The sequence below is a fragment of the Poecilia reticulata genome, linkage group LG4 (assembly GCF_000633615.1).
Source record: "Poecilia reticulata strain Guanapo linkage group LG4, Guppy_female_1.0+MT, whole genome shotgun sequence".
Classification (NCBI taxonomy): domain Eukaryota; kingdom Metazoa; phylum Chordata; class Actinopteri; order Cyprinodontiformes; family Poeciliidae; genus Poecilia; species Poecilia reticulata.
Window position 1 is genome coordinate 27383531 of NC_024334.1, and position 26973 is coordinate 27410503.

General features: G+C 38.4%; 2 protein-coding genes across 5 annotated transcripts; one reads left to right on the top strand and one right to left on the bottom strand.

Moving 5' to 3' along the window:
* Positions 1 to 516: 516 nt before the first annotated feature.
* LOC103464148 (vitellogenin-1) lies at positions 517 to 9169 on the top strand. Its single transcript, XM_008408028.1, has 33 exons — positions 517 to 595; positions 828 to 848; positions 1002 to 1153; positions 1231 to 1482; positions 1571 to 1732; positions 1814 to 1962; positions 2148 to 2298; positions 2386 to 2543; positions 2637 to 2802; positions 2891 to 3016; positions 3106 to 3324; positions 3409 to 3626; positions 3708 to 3805; positions 3883 to 4007; positions 4096 to 4197; positions 4276 to 4395; positions 4481 to 4670; positions 5034 to 5127; positions 5223 to 5408; positions 5490 to 5628; positions 5704 to 5914; positions 6000 to 6553; positions 6646 to 6747; positions 6855 to 7058; positions 7141 to 7283; positions 7362 to 7497; positions 7587 to 7710; positions 7794 to 7974; positions 8071 to 8165; positions 8278 to 8372; positions 8501 to 8666; positions 8758 to 8919; positions 9009 to 9169. The coding sequence occupies exons 1-33, from the start codon at positions 556 to 558 to the stop codon at positions 9098 to 9100; spliced, it is 5133 nt and encodes a 1710-aa protein (XP_008406250.1). The 5' UTR covers positions 517 to 555; the 3' UTR covers positions 9101 to 9169.
* A 550-nt stretch (positions 9170 to 9719) lies between these two features.
* Positions 9720 to 17497, bottom strand: LOC103464147 (afadin- and alpha-actinin-binding protein). Of its 4 annotated transcripts, none has more exons than XM_008408027.2 (15): positions 17397 to 17496; positions 17152 to 17210; positions 15961 to 16068; positions 15469 to 15620; positions 15132 to 15335; positions 14862 to 14972; positions 14611 to 14746; positions 14275 to 14350; positions 13098 to 13278; positions 12709 to 12856; positions 12202 to 12338; positions 11533 to 11706; positions 11330 to 11447; positions 11094 to 11241; positions 9720 to 11006 (listed from the first exon to the last, which is right to left on the bottom strand). In XM_008408027.2, the coding sequence occupies exons 3-15, from the start codon at positions 15977 to 15979 to the stop codon at positions 10853 to 10855; spliced, it is 1758 nt and encodes a 585-aa protein (XP_008406249.1). In that variant the 5' UTR covers positions 15980 to 16068; positions 17152 to 17210; positions 17397 to 17496; the 3' UTR covers positions 9720 to 10852. The 4 variants fall into 4 exon arrangements, with proteins under 4 accessions (XP_008406249.1, XP_008406247.1, XP_017160026.1 ...); XM_008408026.2 differs by having other exon boundaries at positions 10853 to 11006; positions 15961 to 16016; positions 17397 to 17497; XM_008408025.2 differs by lacking the exon at positions 17397 to 17496 and having other exon boundaries at positions 15961 to 16016; positions 17152 to 17257.
* Positions 17498 to 26973: the final 9476 nt, after the last annotated feature.

Sequence of the window (26973 nt, forward strand, 5' to 3'; positions counted from 1 at the left end):
CATTATGTTTTAGACGCATAATRACAAATAAAAATCTCATGTCTGACRTTTTGTCTATGAAATGTAATTTTATTATCAAGTCTTGTTACGTTTGTATTGCCAACAAACAAACAAGCAGAGTTTATCTCCTTAAACAATATATTGTAAAGCTTGGAGTCTTTCTAAAAGAAAACGTGTCATATTTTGTCAATATTTTCTTTTGAAATAATGTTGACATATTTCAAAAGAMAATGTTAACAAATGTTAACAATGTTAACAAATACCAGCATTATAGTTGTATGGTAGAATGAAGCTGTATTACAGTTTAGACATAAATTGCTAAATGGAACTATTTGGTCATGGTTTTGGAACAGGATGCTCAGGTTTGACCTGCATCAAAGAACCAGGTCAGGTGACCCCAACTTTCCATCCTTTGATGCATGTTGCACAAACCAGATTCTGACCAAAAGATAAATAAGTTATCCATCAAATTACAGGCAACAGGCATATTTGCATAGCACCGATGTTCGTATAAAAGGCTGCCTGTCTCCACAGATTGTCACAGCCTCATCAGCCATGAAAGCGGTTGTGCTAGCCCTGACTCTGGCCTTTGCGGGTAAGAAGCATACTGCACTAATGGATTGCATTTATTACATTTATTTGACTTATAAATTGCACATTTGATGTTTTTYATATCTTTAAATAGTTAAGTGTTTATTGTTGAAACATTTGGAATCATTTTAGAATTTCTTTAAAGCTTCTGAATTAGTTCTTCCATATTAATTTGATACAATTATTCATTCTTCTTTAATGTTTGACAAAAAATGTTTCTTTTTTTCCCATCCCAGCTGGACAAACTTTTGAACCTGGTAAGTCTGGTATTTGAACRTAAACTAAATTATTCAAAATTAACATAGCTATGCTTTTATAAGTGAATTTGACCACATTCTCTGACCTATAGTTCTAAAAAATAACATACATATGTCATGCATTATTCTTACTGTGCAAAACTGTATTTACAGTCCCTGAATTTGCTGCCAGTAAGACCTATGTGTACAAGTATGAAGCATTACTCCTCAGCGGTCTTCCTGAGGAAGGTTTGGCAAGAGCTGGATTGAAAATCAGATCCAAAATTCTCATCAGCCGAGCTGAGCAAAATACTTTAATGCTGAAGGTAACAATAAATCAACTAGCGACAGCAATCATTTACCTTTCCAAATACCTAACCAACACATTTTACTTAAATCGCAGCTTGTGGAACCTGAGCTCTTAGAGTACAATGGTATTTGGCCAAACGACTCAGCAATCCCATCACCCAAGTTGACGGCAGCCCTGGCACCTCAGTTTGCGATCCCCATCAAGTTCGAATACGTCAATGGTGTTGTTGGTAAAGTCTTTGCTCCCGAGGGCGTTTCGGCTGTGGTGCTGAACATCCACAGAGGCATTCTGAATATTCTCCAGCTGAACCTCAAGAAGACCCACAAAGTCTATGACTTGCAGGAGGTTTGTAAAAGAGGCAAACGGTAGCCTATTTAAGTTATTTACCAGTAGTCATAAAACTTTAGTCTAAAAAGTTTTCTGTTCTCCACAGGTTGGAACTCAGGGTGTGTGCAAGACCCTCTACGCCATCAGTGAAGATGCACGTAATGAGAACATCCTTCTGACCAAGACCAGGGACCTGAACAACTGCCAGGAAAGAATCATTAAGGACATGGGATTGGCATACACTGAGAAGTGTGAAAAGTGCCAGGAGGTAAAGCTAAACCCATTGTGTTCCAAGGTAAAACTGTTCAAAGCTAAACTTTGCATTTAACCCATGACTTGTTTTTGACAGGAAACCAAGAACCTGAGAGGCACCACGACATTCAGCTACACCTTCAAACCAGTCGCTAATGCCATCATGATCCAGAAAGCGGAAGTTAATGAGCTGATCCAGTTCTTGCCTTTCTCTGAGGATAACGGAGCTACTCAAATGATGACCAGGTATGTCAAGGTTTACTAACAAAATAGAGTTTTAGTTTAACCTCCACAGAGGCTGGCACTTAAGCCTTTGTGATTTGTTCTAATTATTGTAAGTTCTTTTGGTGCAGCTTCAACTGTTTGGAAAGTGCTTTATAAATACATTTGACATTGACATTAACCTAACATGTTTATGCCTCAATTTAAAGGCAGTCCTTTGAGTTCCTTGAGATTAAGAAAGAGCCCATTCCACCTATCAATGCTGTCTACAAACACCGTGGATCTCTCAAGTACGAGTTCGCCAACGAACTTCTTCAGGCCCCCATTAAGCTTGTCAAGATCAGCAATGCAAAGGCCCAGGTACAGTTTAGACTGCTTTGTAAGACAGGGCCACTATTATTAAACAATGTGAAGCGGCTTCAAATGACGATGATTGTGTGATGTCAGACTGCAGAGGTCATGAATCAGCTCGCCAGAATCAACGTGGAGAATATTCATGAAAATGCCCCCATGAAGTTTTTGGAACTGGTACAGCTGCTCCGTCTTGCTCGCTACGAAGATCTGGAAATGTACTGGAACCAGTACAAAAAGATGTCCCCTCACAGGTTCATATCAGCGACTGAACATAACTTGCAAAATGAATAAATGCTTTTAATGAACTTTTGTTTTTCACACTTAATTTCTTTTTGCCTTTCCAGACACTGGTTCTTGGATACCATCCCTGCTGCTGGCACTCGCGACGCTTTTAGATTCATCAAAGAGAAGTTCATGGCTGAGGAAATAAGCACTGCTGAGGCGGCTCAAGCACTGGTAGCATCTGTGCACTTGGTGACTGCTGACCCCGAGGTTATCAAGCTGTTGGAGGTTGGTAATATTGCACTTTGTGAATAACTCATTCTATGAATAATAAAATGAATGGATACAATATGAATGTTTTTTTCCACTTTTGAAGAACCTGTTGGCGAGCGACAAAGTAGAGAAAAATCCACTTCTGCGTGAGATTGTCTTCCTCGGATACGGTACAATGGTTTACAAATACTGCAATGAGACAGYTCCCTGCCCGGCTGACCTTATAAAGGTAATTTAACCACATAAATTCCATTTTGCTTCAAACTGAGGAAAAACTGGGAGAACTAGATTATGTTAATTACTAATTTCCGCCAACAGCCTATTCAAGATCGACTTTCAGATGCTATTGCCAAGAATGAGGAAGACAAGATCGTCCTGTACGTAAAGGTTTTGGGAAATGCTGGACACCCAGCTAGCTTCAAGTCTCTCACTAAGATCATGCCCATCCACGGCACTGCTGCTGCATCCCTGCCAATGAGAGTTCACGTTGAAGCCATCATGGCTTTGAGGAACATTGCAAAGAAGGAGCCCAGAATGGTTGGTTCTAATATCAAGTGTTTAAAAATGTTTTTGTCTATCCACAGAGGTGCATTAGAAGTTAACCTTTCTTCTCTGAATTAGGTCCAGGAACTGGTTCTCCAGCTCTACATGGACAAGGCTCTCCACCCAAAGCTCCGCATGCTGTCCTGCATTGTTCTCTTCGAGACCAATCCTTCCATGGGTGTGGTGACCGCTCTTGCCAACTCTGTGAAAACAGAGGAGAATCTGCAGGTGGCCAGCTTCTCTTACTCTCACATGAAGTACCTGTGTAGGAACCATGCAACCGTTCATCCTGATGTGTAAGGCAATCGTCTCTTCCTGAATTATCATTAAGTCCTAGAAATTTGTGCTGAGTCACCTCTTTAATGCTCCTACTGCAGTGTCGCTGCGTGCAACGTTGCCATGAGACTGTTGAGCCCAAAGCTGGACAGACTGAGCCTGCGCTACAGCAAAGCTATTCATGTGGACTACTACAACAGTAAGACGACATAAAGAGAAGATGAGTTCTATTTGTTCTGAAGTATTAGCTAACCTGTTTATTAATATCTATATCAGGCTCCTCGATGCTCGGTGCTGCTGYAACTGCTTTTTACATCAATGATGCTGCAAACATTTTGCCAAAAACTGCTGCTGTAAAGACCAGAGCCTTTGCCGCTGGAGCAACTGCAGAAGCCCTGGAGGTCATTAAAAATGCAAACACCTGTTCAAAAGCATAATAGCAGAAGCATTGTTTTTTAATGCTGTTGTTTTTTTTTGTTTTCACTACAGATCGGAGCCACTATAGATGGACTGCAGGAGCTGCTCCTGAAAAACCCTTCTCTCTCTGAAAACACTGACAGGATCACCAAAATGAAGCGYGTCATAAAGGCTGTAAGCACCAATCAAAAGAAGAAATATTACACAGATCAACGTGACAAAAAAAAAACATAACTTTTTTTCTCTCCACAGCTGTCAGAATGGAGATCCCTGCCCGCCGACAAACCCCTGGCTTCTATCTATGTCAAGCTCTTTGGACAGGAGATTGCCTTTGCTAACATCAACAAACCCATGATCGACGAGGCTGTCAGGGTACTACAGAGACAACAATCAACTGAGCTCAAGGAAAATCAAGTTTTGTCAGACATAGCATAAACTGTATATTCCTTCTTTACAGTATACCAGGGAATTGCCCATTCAGGGATATGGAAGAGATGTTCTCAAGGCTCTGCTCGTGACTGGTGTCAACTTCAACTATGCTAAGCCTGTGCTGGCTGCTGAGATGAGACGCATTCTTCCAACTGCCGCTGGTCTCCCGATGGAGCTTGGTCTGTTCAGTGCTGCTGTGGCTGCAGCTTCTGTTGAAAGTGAGTAAAACACAGTTTGGAATGAATTTCTCTTTAGGCTTTGCTGTCTAACTTCATACTGAGAGGTGGAGATGAAAGGAAGACAGATTATTACACTGCAAAAACACAAAAACGGATATTTTTCAAGCTTCTAGTGCTAATATCTTAGTGCACTTGAAATGAAACAAAACTAACTTGCAAGTGATCTTTCAGCAAGAAACCAGACCGAAAACAAAAAATACTTGGTAAGAGTTTGTGTTTTTACAGTGTAAGCATATTACAATATACTCTCATTTAGATGTGACTTCCTTATTCAAAACAAAAGAAAATCTTGTGATCAGTTTTAAGCAACAGGAAGAGTCAAGAGTTTTTCTGTTTTCTTAGTCAAGCCAACCACATCACCACGCCTGCCAGAAGATTTCCCCCTCAACAAGCTCCTGGAGACAGACATTCAGCTCCAGGCTGAGGTCAGACCAACGTAAGTGGCCACTGTCATACACTACATGAAATTCACCATAAAATGATTAATGTGATAAAAAATAAACCTGAAAATCTTTCTCTCTGTTTTTCCAGTGTTTCCATGAGCACATATGCAGTTATGGGACTCAACACAGACATTTTCCAGGCTTTTATGATTGCGAACGCTAAGGTCCACTCAGTTATGCCAGCCAAAATTGCTGCAAGACTCAACATCAAAGAAGGAGACTTTAAGCTTGAAGCTCTTCCAGTTAAAGTGCCTGAAAACATCACATTTGTGAAGTAAGCACTTGGATGAATTTAACTTAACCTCTATCACTGTACTTGCAGTCCAGCTGAATTTGTGTATTTTCTCTTTAACAGTGTGACAACTTTTGCTGGGTCAAGAAATATTGAGGAACTTCCCGCTGAGAGAATTACCCACCTCTTCCCTACCAAACTCGTGCCCGTAAGATCAAGCAGAGCCCGCTCATCCGAGCGAGCTTCCTATGTTGACAGCATGGTAAGTTTAACTTAGCCTTGACAGCTACTGTTGCATCCGCAATTAAATTCTGAGTGCGTCTTACTTCTCTTACAGCTCTCATCCTCCGAGCTCCTTCCCGAGGAAGCAAAATATGCCATTCGCCGACATAAGATTCGAGGATTTGCCAAGAAGTACTGCGCTAAGCACAGGGTTGTTGGACTGAAGGCCTGTCTCAGGTTTGCCAGTGAAAATGGTGCCTACATCCGAAACACTCTCTTGTACAAACTGGTTGGCCGCCACAACTTCTCTTTCTCTGTGACACCAAGTAAGCACAGGGCGAAATCACACTTGAGTATTCTATAGAAGCATGTTGTACACCAAATATATTAATGACTATCTTTTAATTTCAGTTGAAGGTGAAGTCGTTGAAAGATTGGAGATGGAGGTTAAAGTTGGACCAAATGCTGCAGAGAAGCTTGTTAAGCGCATCAACCTGAACGAAGAGGACCCCACAGAGACCACAGAGCAAGGAGGACCAGTCCTGATGAAGCTCAACAAAATCCTGTCTTCAAGAAGGAACAGCTCATCTTCCTCCTCTAGCTCAAGCAGCTCTTCATCTCGCTCCTCAAAGACTTCATCCTCCAGCTCTTCATCTCGCTCCGGCCGTAAGATCAATCTTGCAGCCCGTGCAAGCAACAGCAGTAGCAGTAGCAGCAGCCGCAGAAGCAGCAGCAGCAGCAGCAGCAGTAGCAGTAGCAGTTCCAAACGCAGCAGCAGCAGCAGTAGCAGCAGTAGCAGCAGCAGGAGAAGCAGCAGCAGTAGCAGCAGCCGCAGAAGCAAACGCAGGAGTGGCAACATGTCAAGATCCAGCAGCAGTTCAGACAGGACCAGCTCTGCATCAAGCATCGCATCTCTCTTCAGCGGAAGCTCAAGCTCTTCTAGCTCCAGCTCCTCTCGCTCTAAGGTAAATAACTTCATCTTGATCTTGCAGGAAAGGGTTTTAACAACACCAGCATAGCATGCGGGAAATCTGACAGAAATGTTTGTTCTTTACAGCGGGTGACTGAGAAGTTCCGGAGGTTGCACAAGGATTATCCCTCCAAATCATCTTCCAGAAGCAAGAGCAATTCCGCCAGCTTTGAGGCCATCTACAATAAGGTGAAATTTGATAATCAGAAAATGAATAAGCACTTAAGATGTGTTATTTATGTTCTGTTTAGTTTTAAGTGTGAATCTACCCCATTTAACTTTGAGTGTCACCACAGAAAAAATTCCTCGGTGAACAGGAGGCTGTTGTGGCAATGATCTTCCGTGCTGTGAAAGTTGACAAGAGGATGTTGGGATACCAACTCGCTGTCTACCTTGACAAACCGAATGCCAGACTTCAGATCATTGTCGCCAACCTGTCTTCTGATAGCAACTGGAGGTTCTGTGCTGATGGAGTTGTGTTGAGCAAGCACAAAGTTACAGTAAGGCCCTATTACAAGACACAATAAAAGTCTATGAGCAACCATGGGTGACTTATTCTAATGTCATGTTGTTTGTCAACAGACTAAGATTGCCTGGGGCGAACAATGCAAGAGATATAGAGCCAATGCTACAGCAGAGACTGGTCTTGTTTCTTCAAACCCCGCAGCTCGCCTCAGAGCATCCTGGGAAAGACTGCCTTCTGCCCTGAAACGTTACGCAAAGATGTAAGAAACTACATCACACAGTTCTCCATGTCAGGAATTTTTGTACAGTTTCTGAGATTCTTTTCCATTTCCTTCCAGGGTCAACAGATATGTTCGTTCTAAGATACTGTCATACGTGATTCACGCGAAGAGAGTAAACAGCACCAGGAGGTTCTCAATCCTTGCAGCTGCAACTTCTGACAAGACAGTTGACTTCGTTTTCAAAACTCCAAAGGTATAAAAAGGATCAGACTTTGTTCTCCAAACAGACAGTGTCATTAATATTCTGGGTGTTCTTACAAATGAAATGAACTCTTCTTGCAGAAATCTGTCTACAATGCCACTCTGCGCCTTCCCGTGTTTATGCCCATTGATGAGATCAAAGGTCTCGGCCCATTTGATGAAGTCTTTGACAAGATCCACTTCATGGTTTCAAAGGCTGCCGCAGGTAACGGCAAATGTTTCTTTCGTAAGTACAGATAACCTTTTTCTGGCAAGTTCAGACTAAGTGTGTTTTCTTGCTCTTTCCAGCTGAATGCAGATACTTTGAGGACACACTCTACACATTCAACAACAAGAGCTTCAAGAACCAGATGCCTTCCTCTTGCTACCAGGTTGTCGCACAGGACTGCACTGATGAACTGAAATTTATGGTTCTCCTGAGGAAAGATTCTTCAGAGCAACACCATATCAACGTCAAAATTTCTGAGATGTAAGCTTCCAGGGCAAACTAGAAGACAGCTTTAGTCTTCATACACAGGACGATCAAGAACCCAAATTAACAGGGTTTTGACTTTTATGCTTTCAGTGACATCGACATGTATCCAAAGGACAACGACGTCACTGTGAAGGTCAACGAAATGGAAATTCCCCGCACCAGCTTGCCTTACCGCCACCCAACAGGTTACTATGAACAGTCCTTACTGTTTTATTTAGTGTCACACTAATAACTACAAACTACAGTTACACCTGTCATTACATTTTCTTAAATTACTGCATCATGAAACTGTTACAGCTTCCATTGAGATCAGACAGAGTGGAGAGGGCCTTGCTGTGTTTGCACCTAGCCATGGTCTCCAAGAAGTCTACTTTGACAGAAAGACATGGAGGGTAAAAAAAAATACTGTTTACTATTACCTTTTCCCTTGCATAATCTAAAAGATTAGAAGAGAGGTTTTGGAGAAACCTCAAATGTAGTTGATATTTCTGTTTCCTAATGACTCGATGTTGCATTGCAGATCAAAATTGCTGACTGGATGAAAGGAAAGACCTGTGGACTTTGTGGAAAGGCTGATGGAGAAATCAGACAGGAGTACCACACTCCCAACGGACGCGTGGCTAAGAACTCAGTCAGCTTTGCTCACTCCTGGATTCTGCCTGCTGAAAGCTGCAGGGACGAATCTGGTAAAACCTCAACATATATCTATAAGTTTTGCACATGAATTAATTGTGTGTTGCCTTCTTTGAAAATTGACTCAACATCGTCCTCCTGCAGAGTGCCGCCTGAAGCTTGAATCTGTGCAGCTGGAAAAACAATTGACCGTTCATGATGAGGATTCCACATGCTACTCTGTTGAGCCTGTACCTCGCTGTCTGCCTGGATGCTTGCCAATCAAGACCACCCCTGTCATTGTTGGTTTCAACTGCTGGCCATCTGGTGAGTTTTTTTCCTTCTTTAAAAAGGGGATAGTCCATTAAACATTTACAGTGCAATTTCTTATTGGTGTATTTCCCTTGTTTGTGCAGATTCTCAGACCAATGTCTATGACAGAAGTGTTGACCTGAGAAAGACTACCCAAGCTCACCTGGCTTGCAACTGCAACACCAAGTGCTCTTAACTACATTTCCTTTAAGTCACTATGTGTAAATTTTTTCTGTAACAATAAATAAACTGCATCTTAAAATTCTGTGATGGTGGTTGTTTAAATATATGTGTGTGATATATCGATTTATAAAAGATTTTAAAAGGGAAAAAGCTCAGCTTACTCTGGGACTCAAGAGCTTTTAAGGTCTTTTAAGATTTTTCACTTAATTTAGATGTGAAAATGTGGAGAACTGAAACTAATGTTGGGTTTTCAACTCAAAAACACAACTGCTTCAAATATAATTCAAATACATTGTTCAAAGACTCTCAATAAACATTGAAGGAACCTTCAAAAAAATATCCCTGCACATCAGTGAAGGAAAAATTTATTTTACCTTTTACATTTAAACCACTAGTCAAAATAATTGGTGGAAAAACACTTGCTCACTCACAAAGAAAATGAAATGTCTTAATTTTACAAGATGGGGAAATGAAGAAATATAAAAGCACTGTGACATCTTGGTACACCCAGCGAATGGCTTGGAATTTTACTGTGCTGGACTGAAACCTCTAAAAGGCCTCGTTTAGAGGCAGATAAATGCTCCCTACGACCTGAAGAACACCATCCAGGTTGAAAACATTATGCTTCAAAAACCAAAAGCACAGAGCAATTTTATTGTGTTAAATGAGACAATGGACAGGGCAATAAGGACCAGTCCTGGTGAAGCTTAGCCAAATACTGTCTTGGAGCAGAAACCATACATCATCTTTCTCCTGCAGGTCAAGCAGCTCTGCTTTGACCTATTCAAGAGCTTGAATTCCTCACTCCTAATGTGAAATCAGTTTTATAGCCAGTGCATTTTACAGTAACAGAGTCCAGGGTTTTGTTGTTGCTGAGGGAGAACCCATAATCTGACAAAATGTCAGGATGTCAGTGGTCACCACGTGTTTGAATTTATGCCTCACAATGCACACCAGCACCACCCAAAGGACAAAGAGAGGTAATGCAGGTGAAAGATCAGAAAACGGCCAAAGAAGTACGGTCCAGAATATCATATTTAACAATGTGTAAATGACAAATGACTCATTTAAGTATAAAGTGTGTGATTTCATATTAGAGAGTTACAGTAACTGTCAGAAACCTTAACAAACCACGTTTACAATTATAAAGTAGAAATACTGAAGTGGTTTAAATCTAACACATAATGTAGTTTTATAAAACTTACACCCTCGTACACATTTACAAAAAATATCAGTAATTCATATTCTAATAAAGTTGATATTAAAACTATGGAACGATAAATTGTTCATTCTATTTGTGCTACATCCACACTGCTCTGAGATAAATAGCTGCTTTAGTGCTACATTCTAAATCTTGGTCAGAAAAAAAATATCTTAAGCTCTACCAAGGAATTCCTCTTTTCGGCTATGTGAACCACTATTAAACACTGAGCACAACTAAGAACAGTCCTGCTGAAGAGAAATATGTTTGCTCATCCACAACTGAACAGAGATTTTTTTAAAAGTCCTCATTCTGTTTCAAACACAACAATGATTACAGTACCACATAAATAAATAAATATTTTCCCCCAATTGTTTTAAAACACTAAGAATATAAAATAAGAAACCTTTGCAATTCATTTTGTTTTAGGCATTAACAAGACATATTTGGCTTCATTTTACTCTGTCTTTGATGTTTGCATTCATCAGACACACATTTCTGCAACTATGCATTAACAGCATACATTAAGAGATTCTCTTTCAAATAATAAAAGTTTCCATGGCTTCATATACTGCTGCTCTTCTCAGGTGTGAGTGAATGGCTGCTGAGGTCTTCGCTCTCCCTCCACTGTTTGTCCCGCAGAGAAATACTTTCACACAGTGGGCTCAATTCCTCAAAATGTTCTGACTTTCCGTGTTTTGACGAGCAGTAAGTCACACTTTACAAAGAGAGATACACAATGCAATTACATTCAAACGTAGAAGTTTTTATTTAACAAACGTCAATTCAAGAAAAGACGTCGTACCCGTTTTCTGGAATAAGGCAAAGTTGACACTCCAGATCGCCTGCAGAAGATGGCGTGAGAGAAACCGATCCGGGTATTGGGGAGGCCGAGTCTGATCGACATTCGCTGGGTGTTTCTGGAGCCATCGGTGCACGGACCTCCGTTTCAGCTGGTTAGATAAAAATGTGCCTTAATAACCAACCAAGATTAACAAAACAGCAACTGTTAATTGGTTCTGAACTTAAGGAAAGACTCACCGATCAATAAGGCACTTGAAGACTTCGGCGCATGAAGCTGCTTTGAGTTTCCAAACGGACTCATACTTAGAAACTGCTGTTTGAGCCATGTTCCCCGATCCTCCTCAAAGATCTTCCTCTGCAAGTCAAACCAGGACATTTTTAGAAACAATCAATGTAGTCATTTTTTTAGGCTCACGTTTCCTGCACAGTATTTCGTTCACCTCGTGGCTCAGTCTAATAGCTGCTTCAGTGAAGTTCCTCCTTTCCCTCTCAAAGCTCTTTCTCTGTTCCTCTAAGCTCTTCCATTCCTCACCGAGGCGTTTCTTCTCCTGCAGCATGTAGCCATCGTTCTGCAGCGACACCGGGTCTTCGTTGCACGCACAGCTCAGCTGCTTCTGCAAACCGATAGAGCACAAGCATAGTCAGGACCCCAGCAAAGCAGGAGGTATTCAGACGAAATTCACATAGCTTAGAATTAACTTGATAATTTCAAAAAGATATAGGAATTGTGTCCATTTAAAAAAAAAAAAAGTATCATATATGATACAATATGGCGGCTTTAGTAGTATCTTTATGTAAATCTGTCTCGCAGAACAGACAGACTAGCATCTATGAAAATATCTAAACACAAAGATATACATACAACTTCACAGAAACATAAAAATTCTAAAATACACTATTACTGAGGTGAAATAAATATTCAAAAAGTGGTTCTAGAGTCTGAGAACAAGTAAAAAAAATAATAAAGGCCACAATTCAATCAAGATCTATTTCAGTACAAAATAGGTCTTGATAAAGTCGTTCACTGTTTGATGAGCTTTATCTTCAGACTTTCAATATTCAAGTACATAATTTTTTTAGAATTTAGCCCCCGAAAAATGCTGCCTTACCTGTAGGAGCTGCTGCTGCTTTTGGATGAAATCTTTGCACCTCTGGATCTCCATCTTTAGCCGATCCATCTCCTCCTCGTGATTCTCACGAGGGACAGCATCATCAATGTTAGACTCAGACATCCGAGTCAAAGACACTAAAAAAAAATAAGGAAAAATCAGTCATGTCCCCAAAGGTCAAATCTAGAATTTGATTATTACCAAAAGAAGAGAGCCTTGAGAACTAATAATAAATTAATGCAGACCACAGGATTAGGATGTTTAAAAAAAAAATGCGTGTACTGCTTACATATGCACTATGCAAGATGTGCTGTCTGATTTTAGAAAATCTGTTGAATCCTTGATCTTTAAACTTTACTTTTTAGTCATATAAATGATACAAGGAACAAAATTAAAGAACTGTTTGAATGGTTGGCCATGAACAGTTCCCTCCTGAGCTACTGAAATTTATTTGACAACGGTAAATACTGTAGTCCTCAATCCCAACAAGTTTTTTCTCCACTCTACCTTGGCTGTCCAGTCTTTCAACGTGGCTCTTAAGTCTTCTCCACTGGAGGCGAATGCTGTTAGTCAGCTTCTCCCTGGCATCAATACAAAACAGCTCTACACTTTCCTTACTGGGGTCAAACACCTCATCGTCTTCGTCTGAAGCAGCCTGAAATTAAGATATGAATTATTGGTAAAAGTGTGCAAAAACACAGTGTAAAAATATATTTTTGTATTTATAGCTAAAACAGACAAAACAAAAGGAAAACTAGAGTTTAGAGAAATACGAGTAAATAAAGAAAGTAAATAATATTTGGTTATGTGTACAATAGAGACTTAACAGGAAGAAAAAGGACTAGAAAAAATCAAAACAGTATTTACAACCAGCACTGGCCAAAAAAAGCTCCAACCTGCGTATCATTATGCTCATAATTTTCTCCTTTGGGGATCAGTTTTCTTGACTTCAGGATGGACACCATCTCCTTCTTCATCTGCTGCATCACCTTCCTCAGCTCTGCGTTTTCCAGGACAAGCTCCCTCTGCCTCATGTCGTAGTCGCTCAGAAGCGTCCTGTACATCTCTCCCTCGTGCCTTCAGGAAAAAAATAATAATTATATATATATATAATGTTATTAGTCAAGCTAGAGTCAAAGGCTGCCAAAACCATTTAAACTCTTCCAGATATGATGTTCTTAAAGGTAAAGTTTAATCTCATATAACAATCTGTTTAAAAACCTGGATGACTTCAGGTTTTACACCTTTAAATTCAGACAAGACAGAAGTCGTTTTTGTTAAGTCTTCTCCACTGGAGGAGAATACTGGTATTCAGCTTCTCCCTGGCATTAATACAAAGCAGACTCTGAAAAATGTCACTAAGGGCTTAGCTGGTGATAGGATCTGAATGGCATTAAATTGGCCTTTGGTAATAAAGTAAAGAACATTGGTGTTATCTTTGACCAGGTTAGGTTATTATGAGCTACCTCGGTAGATATGCTGAAAAGCTTAAGGATGCTGGAAGTTGTTTTTCCTCACTCTCCATTTTATGTCTGGTCTCAAAAACAGTAATATTATCATTGCCCTGAAATTTTTTTTATTGTGACAGAACAATGATATAAGCTGGTCATGGCAGACGGTTGCTCAAAATGAGTCGGGTTCTGCTGTAGGTTTTTTTTCTTTACTATTAAAATGAAGTCGCCCCTTTCTAATGTCCCCACATGATTAAAAATGCAGAGAAACCATGTAAACATAGGTTTTTTAAGCAATTGCTTTAAATTACTGCTTTATAAATAATATATACTAAAATGAAAGTTCATGTTTGAAATGCATATTATTTAACATCCTGGCAAAAACATACGACTTTTGCTGGTAGTGTAACATTACAATCACGGAAATCTTTAGCACACACATCTTTACACGCATTTTAAATACCGCCAATGATTTTCTTCCTTTGTGTGACAATACAAATTTTACAATTTCCTAATAACGATAAAAGCATTCTGAATTAAAATGTATCTCTTTAAAACTGACAGTAAAATGGCTCTAAATATAGAGCTCCAACTTGATTTTATAAAGGTGAACAGAACCTACTTTGCCTCTGTTTTTTCAGTTTTCCACAGGCTTCTCTTTCCATCAGCTCTTCCAATGTTGTTTAATACGTCAATAGCTAGAAAACAAGAACATAATAAACAGAGTACATAAAGTGGGGCAAGTACTACACTGTTTCTCCAGCTAGCTTATGCATTGCAATATAGTATACTTTTATTTTACTTCACATTTTCTTCTTCAAACTCACAAGTATCTCCTTATTTTCAGCACAGTAGAGGAGTAAGCATGCTTCAGTGCATTGTCTCCAAGCTTTTAATTCCTTGTACACATTTAGTACTAAAATGAAAAACGATTATGCAAGCAAATGTACTATTTTACCTGGTTTTCTATCTTTTTTGTCAGCTAGGAGTTGATTCAGTCGCTCCTTCAGTTTGGTGAATTCTCTCTCCCTCCTTTTCATTTCGTGGTTGAACTGACAGGCACGGCTTGAAATTATGTTCTGCAGTTTTTGCACCTGTCGCGAAGGAGAGAAAAAGGAAAAAGAAGCTGATGCTTTTTGTACAAAATGTATGAGGTGAACTGTGAAAGTAGTACTTATGATAAAACTAGTGCACATTGCCTCATCCCACCTCTTCTTTCTCATTTTTCAGACAGTTCTGCAGACTCTTCAGTTTCAGGTGCAGCTGTCGTTCTCTCTCAAGCAAACCCGTGTTTTGTCGTTTGGAAACTTCAACCTCTTCCTGCACAGCACAAGGGAAAGTGTTACTGACAGCAAAGCCTTTTGGCAGATCACAGAGAAATCCAATTGAGTGTGTGTGTTTTTTTTACTATTCATTAACTAATCTGCAATTTTATTATTAACACAACATTAAAAATAGATGAGTCACTCATTACTCTACCTTTAGATGAGTGTTATTGATCTTCAGGTAATCCACATTGCTGCTGAGTTTCAGCTGCTCCATTTCCATGTTTTCCAGTGTTCGCAGGCTCCTGTGGTGCAGCTGAATCAGGTCATACATGCAATTCAGCACAGCCACAACATCCAGCTGTGAGCTGCTGACTGACTCGGTCCAGCCAGGCGAGAGACCCAGCAGTGACACCTCCTGTAAAATAAGACGAATCAGATGAGCTGACATTCAGACTTCCAACACATTGCTGCAGTTTGCCCCAGATCTGTCTTTGGGACTTAGTTTATGACTTAGTTTATCAATTTGAAAGCTACAAAACTTAACAGACCTGACTGATGTGAGACAGGCATTCCTGCAGATTGTGCTCTGTGCAGAAGGTGCTGAGCCTGTGAGAGTTTCTGTGGAGTGGCAGCGATGACTGGCTGAAATGACTCAAGGGAGGTGTTCTACATTCAACAGAACAGCAGCGAGCGTCCTTGGCTTGAAGGAGAAAAGACGTCTGTCAAATATCTCCCGTGCACCGTCTTGTGTTCATTTACTATATGAAAGAATTCATAACTTTTCAATTAAAATAAGGTGTTGAAGGAATTTTAGGGATTAATCTAACAATGATTACAAATAGAATTTATCAGTTATGATTTCTCATACAAGACACGCAATAGAGGACGAAACTGTGGAGAAACCTACATGACAGAGCATGCAGCACTGAAGGACAAGGTTGATATGYGAGTCAAATATAACAYAAAACGATGACAACACATTTTGTGARACAAAGAGCATTTTGCAATTAGTTATWATGTTTCACGAGACTTAAACTCACCCTGTGAGGACTCTGGCATTGTTGCAGTGCAGCCGTCAGCAACCTGTGTGGAAAATCTACAGCATGTGCAGATTAGAAAACATGACTGCAAGATCCACCTACTGCATCCTGAAATAGACGGTCAGATTAGCAGTGGCCACTCAACGCACTCTGGATTACCGGRCTTTTGGCATAAACAAGCAGTGGTGAKGGGTTGAAACCTGCAACAAACTGAGTAAAAAAGCTCCTGAATCAAGAATAAAAAGGTTGTAATTTGCGTTTAAAATTTGTGTATTTCTTTTACAGCTATTAATATGGTTATTTTGTTAGTTKAAGCGTATGGCATCATAGCACTTAACAGGTTGCAGGCAGAGCCAAGGCTGTAAATTTTTCTTAATGGAGTAATCTGTTGAGCAGATTAACTCCAGGCAGAYAACATGTTGGTTTATTTCTAGAGAAACAAAATCAAGAAACATGGATGGAAACTTTGTATGTTACAAAAAAAAATGTATGGGCTTTCGAGTGAGACGGATCAACTCTCATTTGAAAGCACTTACTTAACTGTTTCTCTTACAATTTTGGATAAAAGTTATACAAAAAATGTATAGAGTTCAACTAAAAGCTAAAATATTTAAATAATTAAAATTTTCTGACTATTCTGTTCTATTGTTGTTGTTTTTTTTACTTTTCCTGTACCTTCTTAAAAGTTAATATATAACTCAGAAGGATGCATTTTCTTTCAGTGACACCTAATCTGGTTAGACAAATTGGTAATCCTCATCTTAGACAGACTACTAGTGTTAATCTTTAATGGGGGCATTTTAAATTTTAAGATCTGCTCATGCATGGTATTTCAAGAGTTTTGCCATTATCTATAGGGCAGTATCCAATAAATACGATTATTTATTTTTGATTAATTTAAATTAATTACAAAGTAGTTCTGGATCTACCGTTGAGTGTCACTTGTCACTAGCATGTATTGTCTGAGAARGACTAAAACGTGTGTACTTTGTATAAACAGAAATATTAAATAAACAKAGAAAATGCACACGTTCATTTTTAATCGAGATAAAACATTGAACTGGGTAGTCAGCGCTGTGCGACGTGACATTTAAACTGTATTACTGTCTAATCTGGACAAGCTTAATMGTTTAAGGCGTGAATGAGTTTAATTAYMGAACAAAATCAACGCGTAATATTTTATATACTCACTTCATGCTTCAATTTATGCCGTATTTCCGAGGCTATATGTTTCCCAGCTCAGCTTTCCTCTGCAAACCACGACACACAAACCAAACACGGCGCTGAATGGCCCACTCGTTGCATAGCAACCAAACATGGCTCAATGTGATTGGCTGCTGGCTGTGAGGCAGTTCGAGCGTTCTCAAATGCAATACATTTTTAACATGAACTTTTACCATGTTTAACAAACCCTTCAAATAAAAAGCGTTTCTTACCTGGTAAGATTAACAACGGATTTGACGACTGGAAGTCTAAAGTTAAAAACAAATATAAAGTGTAATGTCAACTATACACATCATTTTAAACAAAAGCAATGCCAAATGGCAGTTCGAACAAACATATTGCCATCATTTAAAAAATATTTAAAACATAATATCGACATAATGTAATAGTTCTATCATTCTATATCAGTGCATTAACTGATATATTATCTTCTCATCATTCTGCAAAAAATATGTTTTTCGGTTGAAGTGTTTGATTTTGTAGTAAGCCTTCAGAGAACCAAATTTTTTTTAATTATGATTATATTTAAGCYCATATTTAAGCTTGGTCTTACGGTTTATTGAATAAATGTAACTCTGTCTATTACAAACACAAGAAAGAAGCATATCTCTTCAACCTGTTATAATTTCCTCTTTATTCAGTTACATTGAGACAAAATAAGAAAACATGGGAGAGTGAGAGAGTCATATTGCAAAGCATGTGTCCCTTTAAAATTTAAAGGAAGCCAATAGAGTCTGGTGGCCAAAGGAGCACCACAAAGGAAACACATCAGAGGAGTGAGCAGAGTAGCTTTGTCCCCAGGGGCTGGGGAGTAAACCCATCCCCACCAATTACAACAGGTCAATAGAGAAATAGAACCCGTACTCTGACTGAAAAACACATTTTRTCTGTCTTAGGAGGGTTGAGGATGTCATTTGATCTCTTAAAATCTTTATTCTGTTTCAATTTCATGCCATTGTAAAAACTGTGGGATTCATTTCACATTAAAAGTGTAATTATTTCCAGAAGATTAAGCGTGGCTGGAAATTTGGCAACTTGAGCCAGATTTATTTACCACTCTGTCTGGAAAGCCCTGTYGCAGTGARCAATAAATCAATTCATCACATGATAAATCAAAATGAGCTCAATAATTTCCATTTGCATAATTTATTATTTTTTTCCCTCTCTTTCTACCAAAATGTGGATGACACAAGGCTTCATTCTGGTAATTGGTCTCAACTAACCCTTTTGTTGAAGGACAATTTTGTTTATAGAGACTACATAATTTATTTCATTTGTTAAAAGGCCATGAATTTTAAAATGTATTGATAATTTTACCTACTTGAAAATGGTCTAAAGAAAACAATATTATTGTTTATCGCAATAACATCGCGGACAATTTATAGTTCTGCAAAGTTTGACAGGGATCTGTTTCAGAATAAAATGTAAATATCTTGAACCCCAGACAAAATTGATATAATACACAATTGTTGAAAACTTCCATTAATATAAAACTCATTTTTTCTAAGAACTTTGTACATCGATGATTTTTCTGTCACCTGTTCTGAATCCATAATACACCATATTTGTACACAATGTATGTACTAAGAGATTGTCCAAAAACGCTTGAAACATGCAGGGATCTTGAATCTGTTTGCATCTACAAATATAAAGAGTGTTCTGTGGTAAACCATCTCAGGTGTTCAAAAAATGTCTGAAAATCACTAACAGTAAAAAAATAAATAAATAAATAAAAAATTTTTATTATTAATAATAATAATAATAATAATAATAATAATAATAATAATAATAATAATGATTATTATTATTATTATTATTATTATTATTATTATTATTATTTTTGGAGTAAATGCACGTCCAAGCTCCACTAACAGCAATAAACTATGCATGACCCAGGAATAAATGCCACTCTGCCCATCAGTCAGGTACTGCAGACATTGTAGCAGCTGTTTTAGAGAATGAGTTTCTGACTGACCTGCCACCTACTGAATATGAAAATATATGAAACAAAGAAACATAAAAAGTTTCTTTCATTTCAATCTAACTTTCAGATTGAAAAAAGTGTAGATGCTGTATTTTTATGTTTGAAGATCCAGGATCCTGCTGGCTGACTCCAAGTAAAAGACTGGCATCACTCAGCAAGTAAAAGACGGGAATTGCGATGTACTTATCTATCTCTACATACGTGCAAATGTTGCGCAGTTTGTGGGAAGAAATGAGTATTATCTAGCAGTACCACACATTTGGACAAATGTGGGTAGCTTATCTGATTGCAGATTATGAAAGAACACCGCATGAGTGAAATCTGATTCTCACTAGAGATAAAGATGCTTACATCCGTATGAGTAAAGATGTAAAAACACACAGGAGAACTAGATTTTCTCTGTGGATCCCAKCAAATTATTGTATCARCATCTAAATAAATTCAAATGTGACATAACATAGAACGACCAAAAACTGTAACACAGCTGCAGCTACAAAGACAGTGACATAGTTTTAACCTACTTACTTTTGTAAATTTTGAAAAGAAGAATTTCTTCACTTCCACTAGATGGCAGTGAAGAACTCTAGATTAGATTACAGCCATAGTTTAAGATCCATCCATCCATCCATCCATCCATCCATCCATCCATCCATCCATCCATCCATCCATCCATCCATCCATCCATCCATCCATCCATCCATCCATCCATCCATCCATCCATCCATCCATCCATCCATCCATCCATCCATCCATCCATCTATTTTCTGCCGCTTATCCGGGGTCGGGTCGCGGGGGCAGCAGCTTCAGAAGGGAGGCCCAGACTTCCCTCTCCTCAGTCACTTCTTCCAGCTCCTCCAGGGGAATCCCAAGGCGTTAATCTTTGCTTCGTTGATTAATCTATGTTTAAGATACAGGGTTAAAATCTGTTTCTATCCTGCACTGATATGCATTGTTGATAATTATGAACTATGTTTATACAGTAAACTAGTACATACACTCCTGCTTTGTTTTTCTCAGGGCTAAGCTATATATTCTCAATCAATTCTGCTTTAGTATTGTTCTGTCTGTCCTTTTTCATCATATTAGTTTCTGTCATTTGTGTGGATGTAATACACAATGACCAGCATTTGGAATAACTCCAGAATTCATCAGACTCTTAAAAAAGTAAAAAGAAATRTGATTTTTTTTTTAAAAATCATATTAGAACAAGTAGCAGATTCATCATCACAAGTGATGATGACTTTGTCCAACATGGTAGTCATCTGAATGATGAATGAATGTAAATGGCTCTGTGATTTAATAAGGTGCACTGTGCTGGAAAATATAGCAAAACATCACTTTAATATAGATCTAGTGCTACATAACAGCCTTTCTCACCCATATTCCTGGTAAAATTAGAGACAACTGCTGGTACAAAGCAATATCTAAAGAAAATAAAATGGCTACAATCTATAGAGCAAGCTGTCACTCCGACTGAAAGGAAGTAAGAGCAAGTCGCACTTTCAACCACAAGAAGAAGAGTCATATGTGTTACCAGCAGAAAAGCTGAAGCCCTGATAGTTACTGGGTACTTATTTTCATCACAAGCAAATCTGCTAATAATAATTATACCAAACATTTGTCTTCTTCATCCAAACATCTGCATGTGTGAAGATTTTATTTTATTTTTTTTTTAAAAAGCTCTGAGTCAAACATGTAAACATCTGTTATTTCCCAGCTGCTTTTCAACAAAAACTCTGGAACACAGTTTGCTAAGTTTACATCTCAACTATCTAGAATATTTCCTGACAGAGTGTTCCTCTGGCTGACTTTGAGAAGCCACCCACAGAGGAAATTATAGGGCGAAAAGAAGCACAAAAAGAAGCAGTTTATTTGGTGATTGCTGCAGATGCACAGTGGCTGTTKTGTTGTATCAGACTCAAAAGTATAAAARCTATATATGCAACGTCAAACACTGAAAAACCTGAAAGTAACACAATGACAAAAGCTCTCACTTGTTGTGCTGGAGATATTTTTGCACACTCAGCAGTGACCAGCAGCCCTGTTTTGAAAGTGAAGCTTCCCATAAAAACTCTTTGTGCTGCTGGAGGCAGGACGCCTTGCTAGTAGACAGCTAATTCACAGCAGAGAAATTAATTACCCTTGCAGACTCCACACCCAGAACAAATWGGATGTCCTGCTGTGTCTCATGTGGGAGTTTCAATATTGTCTGAAATTATTTTCCAAGTCGATTTTCATCATTAATTATGAAACACAGATGTTTATCCGGKAGAGCAGGTATATTTGTATTTGCTCAYTTAGTAGGTTGAGCTTTCTTCTCGGGCAGGACATCAATTCATTGAAAATCATATGCATTGTTTGTTTGCRTGGTTAATTTTGACRATGAGTCACATTGTAGGGTCCTTAAAGCAGTGTGGATGTATAAAAGGAAATCCGGTGAGTCATCCTGTGTGTTTACAGCAAATCTCTGTCAACAACAAATAAAAACTTTTATCTCGTTCAATGAACTTGGATCCAAATGTCTGCTAAACTGCTCTGGCTCTCTRTTATTTGAATAAGGAATTTAAGTTTCCARCAGATTCTTGGTTTCTCACTCGTCTCATTGTATCTAYCGTCTTGAAAAACAAAATATCTTCTGGGAAGACAACTCTGGATTCCAGAATAGTGACTAATCTTGTGTATGACAACCTGATGTTGTTGTCATGCATGTGTCATTTTCATAACATTAACAAGTAACTTGGAAAAACAAAAAGGTATGTAGAGGCAAACTTTTCCGCTCCTCAAACTCACGTCTTTAAATACAAGTGATGTCTTTACAAATTCATAAATTAATTTGCATCAAAACTGATGTAAAACCAGAGCTTTTGATTTTCTAGATATTCCCACCTCAGGGCGCAACAATTAAAAAGCATATTCAGTGTTTTTAGTCTAGAAACCTGTTGCAGTTTCAATTTAGTTTTTCTGAATTTTTCTAAACTTCTTTGCAGAACCACATGCATTGCTGAAGCTACAGCTGAAAGTCTTTTGAGATACGTTTCTACCAGCCTTGCACATTTGGAGCCTGAAATTTGTGCCAATTCTGCTCTGAAAGATAACTTAAAGTTTTACCGCAGGCTGGATTTAGGTCAGAACTTTGACTAGACCACATGAATATGACTTGATTAAAACCATTTCATTGTAACTCAGGCTGAATGCTGRATGGAGAATTTTCCTCCCAGTCTAGCAGGGTTTCCAGGATTGTCCCGTGTTTAGCTCCATCTGCCCTCCTGTCAGTCCTGACCAGCTTCGCTCTCCCTGCAGAGAAAAAGCATGTGTGTGTCGATGGCACTGTAACTCCAAATAGTTTACATCCAGTCCTATCTGCAGCACCTTCTTCCACATGTTAGCTGAGATTTCCTAAAAGGGATTTCTTACAAAAAACAKCTTTCCTTTTAACACTCTCAGATCAAGGCCATATTTGTGGCGTGTGCAGCTAGTTGTCCTACCAATAGAGCTGTGGATCTCTGTAACTCCTCCGACGTTACCTTGTCAGTTTAGATTGACAGCCATGGCAGCTGTGCCATTCTCTTTCCAATTTCAAGTGATTCATTTAAGTGCTTTGTTACATGTTAGAAKCTTAAGTTATTGCTTTCTAAACTTACCCCACTTTAAACAGCTCCCCAACTTYATCCCTGGCCTGTTTGCTGTGCTTCTTGGTCTTTATGGTGTTTATTCAGTAATGTTCCCTGTTGGTCTTCACAGGACAGCTGTATTTATACTAAGGATAAAGTGTACACATGTAGACTCTCTTTACTAACCTCTGAAGGCGATTTGTTGCACCAGATTTCGTTTAGGAATATCAGAGTCAAGAGAGTTGAAGATGAATCCACAAGTCTTCAACACAAATTAGCAAAGAAACTTYCCCAATCAGCGTTTTATTTCAGAYAGTTCCCCTCAGTCCCACCACACTGAAACTCAAACACAACTTCTGCATTGTAGGTGCTCTTCAGTACACAGATTGCTGGAGTTAATGTTTACCTCACAAAACGGTGAAACACTGAAAAGTAAAGGTTAGAACTAAAAACATTTACTTGTCACTGCAGAAAAATACTGACAATTGAGGTTTTGAGACATGTTTTTTGTTTTTGTTAGTTTTCTTTAGAAGCATTGAAAAACTATATGGGCATTTAATGTGATCCTGTAAGAAGGCATGTTAAAAAGTTGGAATGCCTCTTTCTTTTGAATGGATCAGTTTACCTTTGAACTCCTGCAGCGTGTGATTTTATGTGTGATTTTATGTGTGATTTTATGTAAAGTCAGTTCCAAACTCTCTCTGAGAAAACACAATTTCAAAGTTGTTCCTAAAGGATAGAAAATCTTAACAGCTGAAGTTGTTGCCCTAGTTCAACTATTTCTATACCTTCACCATTAAACATGTCTGCATTTTCTGAAACCATGGAGTTTGTGCCTGTGAAAGAAAAAAAACATTAGAGGATGAGTCATGAGAGTGGGTGTTGATGTGTAACAGAAAACCTTTACATTTATTAGACCTGCTCTGCTGTGAAGTCTTTGTGTTTGTGACAGAGGGACCTGTCGCTGCATGCCAGCACTTCCCCATCCTGGGCCTCAGGGCGCCTGGTCTGCATGCTTTTGTTAGTTTTTTTTTTTTTTACCTGCTTTTGTACATTTGTTTTACATCATTTCACATCATTTCAGTAGAACTTGAAGACAAGTTGTTCTCTTTCAATCAGCTGGCGTGAACTCAGATTCACAGTTCACCTMTGAAGAAAAACACTAACATAGCTTAATGTTGGTGGCCTAAACCTCACCAGTAATCTGGCCTTTTGCTCAATCAGTGGCACTTCAGCCCATATCAGTACAAAACTCACTTTACTGATAATGACATTCTCTTCCCAGCTTCAGTTCTTATTCTGACACTTAGCAGGAAAAGAAAAAAAGTAGGATTTTGACGATCATAGCTGAACTTTAACTGGAAAGGTTTAGTTTAATTTCATGTAAGAGTGAGGAGAAGAGGTTAAGTGTCTTTTTATACATTGTATGCAAATACTTCGTTTCAACTCTATGTGTATTTACTAAAAACTTACTCTTGCTTGCCTGGAAAGTTGAAAGATTTTGCAYAATATTGCAAACATGTAACTCTGTAGCATTAAAATGATCTCACAACACAGATCAAAAAGAACAAATAAAAATTATTTAATGTAACACAAAACCTGAAAACATTCATGCTTAAGTTAACCAAGAGTTTTCAAATCTAAACAAATTTTAGATGATCAGGTTCTTTTCTAAAATGATTTTTATGTATATTTTWAAATTTTATTTTACGTTTTTTTCTACCTTCTTTGTTGTCCATTCCCAAAGAAAAAACACTCAGAAACAGATTGTCCTGAGTAAAAATGACATTAAGCCAGAGGGAAGATAATTATAACAAACTTGACTACAATTGAATTTAAACTGTACATGTTAGATCATTTTTGTTGAGAGTCATGTGGGATGTAAGTTARGATAGTACAAACATTTGGTATATAAAATTTTGTCAAAACTGTGCAGTTGACAAGGTAAAATRACACATTTTRTGCAAAGTGTGCTTCCAATCATTAAGGTGTGCATGAGATGTTTGTCCTGGTGGATCAGCTCCGCATTTTTAAATGACTGAATGTTTGTGTTTCACTTGYAGTGAGAGCATTACAAGTTCAGGCCCAAACCTGAAATGAGTTTTGATGACGATCGCAAACTGAACCTGAAAGTCTTGTTCGTGACTGTTAAAGGTGAGAAATCTGAGACCATCAACGTCTGCACGAGACACCGAACCTCACCGAGTGTCAATTTATGCTGATGACATCCACAACTGTTGCGACACTCGTTCGGCACAACCACATTCCTGGAATTACACAAATATGTAGAGCCAGTCGAGGCGGACAAAGCCAAGTCTTTAACACGAACACAAAAACTGCTTTTAATTTGCCTTTACAAGTACTGTACATTGTCTCAAGTGTCAGATTCACTGCATACATTTATAATGCAAGTTGTGAAGATGCTGAATGATAAAGTTTCCCATCAAACTGTAAAGGTAACAATGCTGTTACTTTAATTTGATTCTCTTGAGCTTTTACCAGACAGGAGAGAAATACGGTGTGGTCATCTGCAGCTGTAGCCCAACCGCTTCAGTGCAACATGATGAACATTCAGTGGTGGTATTCCACATTCCTGGGACCTCTGACATTAAACAGGTATTTTTCACAAACTAAACTGGAGGACACAGGATTTTAAAATCCAAGAATATCTGCAGTTTTTGCTGGTCGAGCACCAACAACCACACCATTAAGCCATTTCAATTCCCTCATTTCTACTGTATTCATTTTGTGTTTGTGTTGTTTCTTGTTCTTTTAGTTGTTTTGTATTTCAGTATTGTGGATTCATTTTAGAGGGGAATTTATAGGTCTACAAAGAAATTGTCCATTTGGACTAATACAGTTGTCTGGGTCTGAATTGTTTTCACCATATTTTTGACTTCCTGTCATATGTCTGCTTATTAACGATCTGTGTTGACAAGCCAATAAACCAGTGTACCTAATAAAGTGATTAGTGAGTGTAAAGTCGTTTAAAATATGTTGTGTGCACTGTGCCCACTGTCAGCATCATCCTCAGGTCCTGGCTTCATTTGAAGGTACCATCTCATTCTTTACACATTTCTACTTATGATTTCCACTAACCTTAGTATGTTTGTAAAAAAAAAAAAAGGTTAACAAAACTGACTTGTGACTGAGCTGAAAGATGTTGATCTAAGAACAGATTTAGCTTTGAACTTGTCATCAATCTGAGTCCCACATTTTCATAACCAACAGGAACGTTTCTGCACACCAATTCATGGTAAACATTTATTTATTTATTTTTTGCTCACATATGTTTGCTCTAAAATTCAAAGCAAACCAAAATGCAACATTTCTGTACATCTGTACAATTTAACTGGTTTCCCAAGAATGCGTAATTACAGCCGGGCAGAAGAAGAAAGTTTGCCTCTCTGTGCAGTTTACGGTTCATATTTTTGGGTAGGCGAAACCAGAGTAGCAGGCAGCAGTCACGCCAAGTCTACAGATTTCTCTTCAGAGGACCCAAAGAGCTCCTACCAAACAGCTTGGACATAATTTAAACCATTTGGTTTTTTTGTTTGTTTTTTTCACATTTGCAGACAAGAGAAATGAATTTTGATGGATAAAACTGTGATTTTTCATCTTGGGAACACTCAGACGCTCAATGCAATATATATTTTCCTCTACAAACAAAAGTTTAATTATTTATAACTTCACTTATTTTTCTAGTAGTCAAAGTCAGATGAATTTTCTCTTATCTGAATCACGTCTCAGTCTTCAARGCTCTGCAGCATCAGAAACCATCATAACTCAAGCCAGTGAACTCAGCAGATACATTCAGGACTAATTCATGGATCTGATTGTTCTTCTCCTCCCTAGATCACTTCTTGGTCTGCTGCCATGAAAACTCAAGATCTATAGAGATATTCAAACTATTTTAACCRTACAATAAATCTTACTTTAACTGAATGCAGTAGCTTTAAAGTTGGCATCAGAAGTAAAGCGTATATCTTGTTCACTCTTTTTTTCATTGTGTTGTACATTTTTATGTTTAATATTGCTAATATTATTATTATTATTATTATTAATAGTTTTGTGACCTTCTGACTGCAATGCAACGTTCCTGACCACTGCAGCACTGCATAGCTGATGATTGTTATTATTACTATAATATTCAATTAAATCGTATTCAGACATCAGAGCACAAATTCACAACAC